Below are 10835 nucleotides of genomic sequence, written 5' to 3' on the forward strand. Positions count from 1 at the left end.
GGGTTCTTCAAACTAAAGGAGGACACAGTTCAGATTTTTTAAATGTTTTTTTACTTATCTGTTATTATCAAAGAATCATTGGTGGAGTATACAGCTTTTATCGAGGTAAAGGACCGTAACAATACTACTGTACACTGTGGAATTACTGCTAGTAAAGTAGAGGATTGTATTGGAATAGTTTCAAAAGTGATGTTAAAGTATAATAAAAACTGTACTTATGGTACTTAAGCAGTTGTATTTTAGGTTTTTGCTCATAGTCAGTTTCAAATGAAGGCTTCTTCAGACTGTGGAAGATTATAGTAAGATTATATAGTGGGACTAAACTTTAATGGATTCTCAAAGTGATTTAAATGTTTGTATGGGGTAGCAATCCATTAAAGGGAGTCAGGTCCTTCAATCAGATATATCTGGTGTTTGTGGATACATAGATACAATGATTCTGCTTATCTTCCAAAAGATGTTGGAAAAGGTTGTTACATTACTATCTGCGATACATTACGGATGAGATATGACTCACTCCCCAAGTTAGGAATGCTGCTCAAATGTTTATTTTACGCTCTGTCCTAAAGAAGCACGAACGTCACTCTGAGAACTTTTGTACAGTTTGGACTTAACTGTGACTGATGTTTAGAAAACGGCCCTCTGACAGAAAGAAACCGTTAGTGTGAACCTTTGAACCTTTGGCACTCGGGCTGTTAAGCTCTTTCTCCAGCAGCTGAGCTGACAGATAACTGTGAGTGAAACTGGATCCCACATTACAGCGTGCCAGTTAGTCAGCGCTGACATCATTCAGTGTAACCTTGGTTTGTTAAGTGTGCTAAGCACTGCAGCCCATCTCCCTCTCTCTCTCTCTCTCTCTCTCCCAGTCCCTCCCTCCCTCTGGACCATCAACCCTACTGGCAAATCTCTCCAACCAGCGGCCTGAGTTGGCGAGTAATAGGCCCATTAACAAGCCTTCTTCTAAAGTACCCACTGCATTACATACTTTAAGTTGATAGTGTGACGTCAGAGAACCTGAATCGGCTTTTTTGGCAAAGTATGTGAAACAATGCCAGGACATTTCACTGCTCTGAATGTGTATACACAATGAACAATTTGAAGGAAGATATAACATTTATATCATGATTAAAACTGCTAATGGCTACTCTGAGATCTCTGGATCATTCGTGAGTGAATTCTAGCTATCAGGCAGCGAACAGCATGGCCTCAGACTTCACATTAAAATGTGGTGTTTGTCTACATCTGGTGGATTAACTTTGGGTCTACAATTACACTGAAAGCATTGGTCCCCAGTAAAGGTTGGGCTGGTCAAATAATCCAGGGGTTTAACACATTTAGATGAAATTGATACACCTACAGTGACGTGTACATTAAATCAGTCCTTTGAGGATTCCACCCTAACATGCCGCTACCAACATTTCTGCTACGTTCTTTAACAAGCAAGTCATAGCTGGTTCTGAAACATTTAAACCACACAGGTCAAACAGAGCCCAACTGCAGTAAAGCAAGAATGTCGAGCCTTTCCTGAATCTGGCTTGTAGTTAGCCTTTAATTAAAAGTGCCACATGGAATGACTTAAAGCTCTAACGCGATGAAGCAGCTCCAAAGTCGAGGATCCCAGTGTGGAGGTTAGTGAGAGCTGGATTCTGCTGTGGACTCTGAGGCAGCCGCCCACTATCGCTGGCAGCAGATGGCCCCCCTCTTAGTCAGGTGTCAGCTGTTCACACGAGCACAGGTCGGACACGGAGGCTCACCCACAGTTCACAGCGACCAACACAGCCTGCTCGCTCCTAGTTAACTTTACATATTCTCACATTGACTCTGTGAAGATATGCCTCAATGCAGGTAGGCCACTCTCAAAGTCATGCTTTTATCTTAGACGGATTCTTGTTGTTGTTTTTTTTATCACATTCTTTGTTGGAAATGATTTGGTCTTGTAGATAGATATAGTATCTAATTACCAGAAAGAGTAGAACATCAAATATATATATATATAAAAACATGTCAAACCAATAAAAAAGGAATCATTTCTAGAGCTTCATCTCCTTCGGGGAGCAATCAACAGTTTTACCAGGAACCGGTAAGAAGGGGAAGTGTTGGGAGTTTCACACTCACCTTTAAGAGAAACAGTACAAAGTGGAGGATTACTCACCAGCTAAATCTATCTTAATTACATTGGCTTAACAGAAGATTTGCCCGAACAGCTGATACGGTATTAAACACTGTGAATAGACAGACGTTAACATAAGAGAAGTGTGTAAACAGGATTTACACTTTATACAAGTAGTTGTTAGTCTTTGTCAGTTCAATAATAAATGATAAATAATGCAAAGCTATCACCATTGGTGGAAGGTGCATTTACTTAAGTATTTGAACGTCACCATTTTAAAGTATACTTCTGCTCCACTACCATTGAGAGGCGAATATTGTACATTTTTCTCCACATTTGGCTTTGTAATGCAGATCATTCAACCATTTATTGTATTTTTTGGGCGTAATATCATGTGTTATTATTGAGCTATTTTGTGTTTTGTTATTTTTTGTTGGAAATTGGTAAATGAGAAAGAGCAATTCACATCAAATATAGATGTTTTTAAACATAACTCTTAAGTTTAGGAGCCGGGAAAATGAACTCTGACTCTGCTGACTCTCTATGTTGCCATGGAAACTTGAAAAACACTCTCCTCTTTTTGCAGGTGCACACCAGGAAGCAGATTAGTGTATGTTCTTCATTCAGGAGCTTCCTCTGTCCCTGAACACCACATGCCAGATTTTAGGTTTACCATCCTTTAATGACCAACTTGCTCAAAGCAATAGAACTAATATTCCTCCAAGATGACTCTCACTTCACTCTATGTTGCTGAGGAGCCAGGAACCGGCTTGGTTGAGGTGAACATGTGTACGCTTGAGATTAATATCAAGTATGAGATCATCTCATCCCTCGTCTGCTCTGTTTGCCTTTCGTTCGGCCTGATCTTCACCTTTTTCGGTATGTATTCATGACACCGGAACAAAAACCAGATGTGAATATTGAATTCAACGTGTCACTGCTGGGACTTTGTTTGTAGCGTTAATGGTTCATCAGGTCACACAAACGGCTCAAACCTACATTTGCAGGTGTCTGAAAGCTGTCTGGGTGTTAAGGTGGATAAGCATAGAGACAGACGGGTAGTCCTCTGCCTAAATTGGAAAAGCAGCACTGATAAAGTGCCACCTGCTCAACAACTCAGTGGTTTCACAGTGTTAGTTCTGACGCTGTGGGGTTTGTTTTCTTGCAGATAAGGGCAGTCCTATATTTAGTATCAATGGTGTATGGGAGATTTAACCCCGCTAGCGCCACAAAAAAAAAACAATATCATGAAAAAGAGTTAAAAATAACCTTCTCTGTTTAAAATGATTAAATATGTGGACAAAAATCCAATAAACACAAACTGATTAGGAGAAGTGTGTCCTATGGACCTAAAACGTGATGCGTTCGCAAACACACATGCTGAAAACGTCAATGTTACTGTACTAAGTTACTATAACAGCATTGTCTGTAAAGAATATTATGACTGGAAATGGTTTAGAGAAAAAAATGTTTTCAGTATTGTAGGCAACGGTATTATTAACCTGATGTGAGAGCTCTAAAAAATTGATGTACCTTCCTTCCAAAATGAATGATTTCCAGTTGAAATGAAGAAAGTACTGCAGTGGTAACAAAATCTGCAACGAAGACCAAGGATGGCCTTCAGAATCAATCCAACGCCACAAACGTGTAAAATGTCAGCCAATGTCTTATCCAAACTGTACAGTTTCCTCCTTTACCTTCTGTTATTAAAAAAAAGCTTTTAAATAGCTGGATGATGTAACGTTACGATTGGATAGTCTGCGTCTGCCTCTACATCACATTTGTCCTGCTCTAGACGAACCACCATTCGATTTTTTAATTCCCCTCCGTCAGGATTCCGCTGCTTCAAGATGGTCATGTTCATTTCCGGCTTCGTGTTCGGCGCCACGACCGTCCCCCTGTTGTACCACACGGAGCGCCTGTTGGACGCCCGGCTCAGGTCAGAGTCCAGGGCCGGGGTCAGCCTGGCCGTGGGCGTCCTCTGCGGCCTGACGACCACGCTGGTGCCCCCACTGGGCCTCGTCCTCAGCGGGCTGCAACTGGGGGGCCTGCTGTCTCTCGCCGCCCTGGTGGTCGTCGGCCAGTTTCACAGCCTGGCTCCGGCGTGGGCGCCTCTCCTCGCCGCGCTGGCTGCCGCCATCGCCGCCGCTCTCCACGCTCTCCGGTGGCGGCGACTGTTCACCGTCGTCTACACATCTGTGCTTGGAGCCGGCACCGTGACGCTCAGCGTGGATTATCTCGTGGGGACGTTTACGCTGCCGGATCAGGTGTATGATCTGTTTTGCCAAGTGGCCCCGAGTCCACTCTGCCGTTTTGACTGGGCGGTCGTTGGGATCTGGCCTGTTTTGGGTCTGGCGGGTGTGCTGGTGCAGCGGGGGTTTACCGCCAAAGGAGTGTCACACAAAGATGGTGAGTTATATTCCATCCGCACTCTCACATTCAGAGCTTTTTTCATGTTGAATGAGCACAAAAAAAAACCCTCCTCCCGTGATGTCAAACATTCATGATTTGCTTCACTTTTGCTCCCCGTTGGACGCTTTCCAGCCGCACACAAAAAATACAAGAAAAATAATAAGAACCACGGGTATAGAGAGTCAAGGAGAAGATACCATCGCCGGTGTAGGCCTCCGCCGCTGAAGCGCTACGCTGGAGACGTCCTGGCACCGGTAAATGACTCAGATTCAAAAGAATCACTCAGCTTTCATCGATGGACCTCATGCATGAGTCACATGGGAAAACCTTCTCCATTTACCAATTTTCTCCTGGTTGGGATTTTCTCTTAGTTACCGACGCAATTTAGGGTCAAAGCCTGGGGTAGGAGTCATGATATGTACATTTTATACAAATGGATGGTATTTTTCACTTGAATTGGAATTATAAGCAAATATATCTTCATACAGCAACAACATCACCATTCATTTAAATGTGACTATTGACGCTATTATATAACACTACTTTATTAACGTGAACATGGGCACACTTACAAGCACGTCACACGCTGATTGTACGTGGCCACAATGTCAACGTGTCGTTCTCCCGTCTGGCTTTCAGAGTTATCTCCAGAGCCTTCAGGAGCGCCGGATGGAGACGGGTTCCTCCACCAGCAGCGCCAGCACCATCACACACACTCTAATTGACTTTGACTTTGAGACGGGCTCGATGGTGTCTCTGACCTCTGCCTCGCCCGTCTATACAGTCTGAAAGGGACGCCTCAGATGTTTGGACCACATCTGATGAATCCATGACGTGTGGCATTTAATTCACGATTTTTTGACTGCACTTTGATCATCAAACACGCACACAGTGTGAATGATGACAACACATCTCAGTCATCTGACTATAGATCATTGCTTCCTTTGAACAGACACTGTGTTTTACAGTTGGGACGGCAAAAAACATTCACGTATGCGTCTGAAAAACTGGGAAAACAGCCGATAAACTAGAGATGTTATAGGATTCGGACAGATTAATGAATGCTGTTTTGGTGTTTCGTTAATAAATGTCTGTTAAAGCAAAAATGTGTTAGAAACAAAACAACAACAAACCAAACAGCCACCTTGGCCCAAAATGGCAATGACTCCACTAGATGACTTAAAAAGACAACGTATTATAGCAAACTTTAAGCTAACTTTGATAATACAAAATCCTTGTTGTTGAAGAGAGATCTCAAGATCCATCACTGTCTTATGTATGTTCTGCCTAAAATATAATCACAACATGCTGCATTAACAGTGAGAATGTAAATCACTGAGGCAACAGTCCAAGTCCAAAGAATATTTACCTTACTATGATATAATCAACCATATCAAAAAGTCCAGTAAGTTACATCACATCTATTGATAGATAGATCTCGTTATAACTTCACTCTGGTGAGAGATTGTTTTCTTAGGGCATTACAAGTGTTACGGTATTTATGTGTAAGCTTTAGGAGCTTGGTTTCAAACAACTGGGATACAGAACTAAGCCATTATTAATGTCAATGTAAAACACTCCTGTGGGTTTCCCCCATTAAAAGTTAAAATGTTTGTCGAGAAGTCCTAATTAAGGTATATTATGTAGTAATAGTTTCAGGATGAAATATCCCACACTGAAGATGCCTAAGTGGGTCTTGGCTGGTATTCACTGTATGTATACTAAAACGCTTCCTTTTAAATTAAAAACAAAATAAGAAATATCAGAACATGCAATCAATTATTATTATTATTATATCTACTTTGTTGTTGTTTTGATCCAGACCCTGCCACTAAAAACTCAAGGGAGAGTTATTAAGCATCTTTCTGTGTTTTTATACTGAATTCTTGTGCCTGAGTAAAGGTCTCAGCTGAACCGCTGGAGGCCTCTGGTGGTTCGGTTGTCACATTGCATCCTTTGTCAGAGGGAAGGTCTACTCCACTGCTCCAACGTGGTGCTGGTTTACACGCCAGTACTGGGGGTCTTCAAATAAGTGTATATGTGTGTTTGTCCACGTGAATGCAGCATTGGTGTTGCTGGGTGGAAGAGTTGTCTGACCGGTTTGGGGAAGGAGCAGAAATCAGAAATTTCATCCCACTGCCAGTGTCCAGAGCCCTGGAAAAAACAGATTCACTGTGAAATGGAAGAAACTTTCAACAAAAAGTGAAAAATAAACTTAGTGAGATGGTTTATTCTTACTTGCTTTGAGAAAGATTCAGAAGATAGGACTCGCCGGTCCATTGAGACTTAACAGCTGACAATTGGGCTCCCTTTCAGCTCCCTCCACAGTGCAGACATCAGCAACAAGAGATCCTCGTGGCACGGGCACGCAATGGCATGTGTGTGGCAGTCGTCGGTCCGCCGTCAGGACTGTGGCGCCTCAATGGCTGCCAAGTGGCCACCCAGTAGTAGTCGTCATCCAGGCGTCACGGCAACGACGCTTGTTTGGCCCCACGACCGAGCCAGAATACTGTGTTTTTACGCACTTTCAGTGAGTTGGGAGAGCAGCGATGACGATCACAGAGCCTCAGAGCTTCATGGGTTCCACACATATGATGAAGAGCAATACGAAAATAATAAGGAATGTATTTACGAAAACGATGTTTTTTATTATCACAGAAATAGTTCATGACGCAACGTATGCTGAATGTGACGTCTTTGTGGTGTGAAGGTGAAAAAGAAAACATGGGTGCAGTTCTATGAGGTAAACGACTAACCACACTTCCTCCATGAGACAAAAGCTAACTATGTTGTTTACTATGTACAAAACCTATTCAAGGGAAAAACAATGACGCGCTCATGTAACTATCGCTACTAATCACCCCGTCAATGGAGACGCCTCCTTGAACACAAGGATAGGACAAGGAGTGGACAGATGGGGAAACTCTGATGTTTAAGTCAATAAGTTTCTTAATTTAATCTTATATTGAAAATAAAACACTGGACAACCACTGGATTGTTGATTAAAGGAGCAAAAATGAATATAGGTAAAAAATTCTAAGAGTTCTCAAGAGTAACTATAGGGTCCGTGTTCATCGTAATATCGAGAGCAATAGTCTGGCTCATGGGTGTATTTTATTGCATTTTTATTTGTTTTAACAATGGCGCTCTATGGCACAGAGGAATAAGCTCCATCAGGCTTTAGCTAGGGACAAAACTGGTTGTAATGATCAATGAATGAACTTGTTTTTTGAGATTTCTCTGACAATAGGAAAAATATACAATAAAAACATTAACTTGTTTCCAAAATATACCACGATATAGATTTGTTTTAGATCCCTCCTTCCAAAATAAAGTTGTTGTTTCCTCCACCACTCAAAACAATGTGAGATTAAGATTTTTCCCAGCATGTAGTTTTAATGTAATAACTGTATAGACAGTAAATTAATATTGGTGCAATTAGAAGGCATCCAATGACTGGAAAAAAAGTTAGACAATTAAACAAACTATATTCTCTTTCACAGAAAATATTGTATGTGTAAGCAATACCCGATGCTATGAAAAGGTACCAAATGGAAAAGGACAAACACGCACAAAGCAATGTACAAATGAAGAGCTATTTATAAAGATATCCATAAACACGTGGCCAGGCCAATACAGGTGTACAAGCAGTCACGTTGCTATCTGGAGATCTGAAACTTGCTCGTCAATTCTGACAATGTGATGGCCGCCACCAGGACCATCTGTCATTCTCTGCCTGTGAGGCGCTGGGACTGTGTTCCCTTCCAGAGTTCATGAGGAGTATGAAATAGGTAAAATAATGTCTAACGGAGGCCATGATCCCAAAGCTACAAAGGTCCCTTCCCTGTCTGTCAGTATGTGGTTTGTACGTTTAGTCTGTCTGACTCCTTTGCTTTCCTTCATTGCTTCAAGAGTCACACTCGAGCTGCTGTAACTCATCCTGTAAGGCCTTTACTCGGAGCAGCTTTTCCAACTGGTCCTTCGATGGCTCTGTTATTTCCCCCGAGTCCACTTTATGCTTCAAATCCTCAGCTTGCCGCAGCTTCTTTTTCAGGTTTTTGATCTTCTTGGCCTTTTCGTCGGCTTCCGCTGAGGAATTACTGGGAGACGAGACTGACACCGGCGTCTTGTCGGAAGACTTGTCGCTCTCTGAAATGGACACGTTCTCGACAGCGTCGCTCACCGAGTCAACATCCTGCTGCTGTTTTCGTTTTTCTTTACGTTTCATGTTGCGTTTGGCCGCCTTTGACAGACCGGCCACATCGGCGTCCCCGCAACCGGGAATCTTTTGCTTTGCCGGAACCGCGTCGGACGGACTCATCCCAGGCGGCAGGTCTGGTTTGCCCTTGAAAAACTTGACAAACTTGTTTTCATAGCTGAAACGGAAATTAAAAAAAGCTTCAAAAATGAGGGGAAAGGGATACAAATGACTTACACTTTTCTTAAACCTGTCCGTTCAAAATCAGGCCCACTGAAACCAGTCCAAGTAACTCACCCCCTAATACTTCCACAATAATATTATTATCTTCACGTATATATGAAGGGGGAAAAAGAGCTGCCCTTACACTGGTACTTCTTCCTGTGGAGTATAACCATCCTTCACCCGCCTCGGCTTCCTCCATGTTCCATCGGCTCGCTGAGTGGCAGCAATGTATTTCCCTGAAGAGCAACAGGTACAACATTTTACGATCCGTATTTCCTAAATATTTCTCTTTTTTATGAAAACCATCGCTACCTAATCCACCGATATAGCTCATGTATGTTTCTGCATAACTGTGAGATGGTCAACCAGCCATTTCAAAGAGATCACGTTTTTAGATAAATCATAAATGAGACTGAATAAATGCATTCAGGTGGAGTTAAAGGGCTTTTTTGTTCTTTTAATTTCCTCTCATTAGTAAAACAAACAATGTGGGTAGCATTTCATGTTAAATGTAACATTAGAGTATATAACAGTTATCAGAACATTATGAAAAATAAAACACTGGAATATAAATAATATGACCCACTTGTGGATCCCGACCAGGTTTCATAGAGTAGGCCTACATGAAGGCCTTTGAATGAATACAATTGAATATGTGCTGTGCATTGTCACAAGCCCAAATCATTTTTTCACAATTTAGGAATTTATTTAGGATTTTAAAAAACAAAAGAAAGGATCATTTGAGCTTTGAATCTACTCCTCCTGACATTTGCAATTTGATCATTTCTTTTGTATGGTGTCTTCTGGAAGTGAAAATGCACGTTTGCCCCTTCCTCCCATGTATAGATTGTTGTCAATTGGATCATATTGATTAGATAATGTGTATGTTTCTCCATTGATACATTTTCGAGCTTTGGAATGCAAAAAAATCCGTTTAAGTCTTTGTCATCATAATCTTGATATCGCTTGTACGAAAATGATTTTTACACACACACGCAAGAGCGGCGCGTAAATACTGATGCTGGAGATGAAATATCGTGATACTTTTGAATTCTCGTTAGCTCATGTTAGCTAGCTCATGTGTCAGTTTTTTATATAAAAGGTTAATGGGGCTACTCGTAAGATAGCAAAGTTACAAATTAAATGTTTCAATGGAAGAAGCGTATTTTTACGAGAACCTAACGTTATTTAATTAATGAGGCACAATAACTAACGTTAGCTAAAAGCCGATTGTGGAGTTTCAGCCGTTTTAGCTGGCATTGGCCCCCTGCTAAACCAAACATTCGAACCAAAAACCTCGTTAAACATAGTAAAGGGTTTACAACGCTGCCGATAGAAGTAAAGACATTATTGTATTCGCTGTGTTTAATGGTAGGTGGGGGTTTTTTTCAGTGAGAAAAAGGTCTGGCACATGCATCAACCCTTACCAGAATCATCTTCGACATAGGGGGTTGCCATTTTGGTGTAACGTTGAGGTGTTGCTCCGATCTTCCAGTCGGTCACTACGTGACGTTGTTCACCAAACGTCCCCTCGCTCCCTGCGATCACACACTGCAGCGAATTAACACAACTTTTTAAACTCTTGCATCCCCCCCCGAGGTGAAATGTGTCATGGCAGCTTCTACGGGAGGTCTATCACAATGTAAATGTTGTGCGGGAAGAAACGCCGTTTGTGTGCGCGTGTAATCGGACGCTAAGAGGAGGGAAAACGTGCGAACCCTTTTCTTCAACTTCGGATGTGACGACGTGGACTATGGGTTGCCAGGTTTTCATGGTCAGCGGGTGTTATAACTTAACGGCTTGTTTCTCCTTATGCTTCGTTCTAATTATATTTACTATCCATTGGCAATGAATATAATGTGCTTAGTCCTACTTGCAATTAAGATGTTT

At 41.9% G+C, this 10835-nt stretch overlaps 2 protein-coding genes across 2 annotated transcripts; one reads left to right on the forward strand and one right to left on the reverse strand.

Annotated features, from left to right (window-relative positions):
- Positions 1-698: 698 nt before the first annotated feature.
- Positions 699-6671, forward strand: LOC119199451 (transmembrane protein 198-like). Its single transcript, XM_037456867.2, has 5 exons — positions 699-1845; positions 2697-2989; positions 3944-4519; positions 4655-4776; positions 5162-6671. Exons 2-5 carry the CDS (start codon positions 2836-2838, stop codon positions 5309-5311), a joined length of 1002 nt encoding a protein of 333 aa, XP_037312764.2. The 5' UTR covers positions 699-1845; positions 2697-2835; the 3' UTR covers positions 5312-6671.
- Positions 6672-7892: 1221 nt separating this feature from the next.
- On the reverse strand, positions 7893-10684 carry pym1 (PYM homolog 1, exon junction complex associated factor). Its single transcript, XM_037480801.2, has 3 exons — positions 10373-10684; positions 9088-9181; positions 7893-8898 (listed from the first exon to the last, which is right to left on the reverse strand). The coding sequence occupies exons 1-3, from the start codon at positions 10401-10403 to the stop codon at positions 8430-8432; spliced, it is 594 nt and encodes a 197-aa protein (XP_037336698.1). The 5' UTR covers positions 10404-10684; the 3' UTR covers positions 7893-8429.
- Positions 10685-10835: the final 151 nt, after the last annotated feature.

The sequence above is a fragment of the Pungitius pungitius genome, chromosome 1 (genome assembly GCF_949316345.1).
Source record: "Pungitius pungitius chromosome 1, fPunPun2.1, whole genome shotgun sequence".
Classification (NCBI taxonomy): domain Eukaryota; kingdom Metazoa; phylum Chordata; class Actinopteri; order Perciformes; family Gasterosteidae; genus Pungitius; species Pungitius pungitius.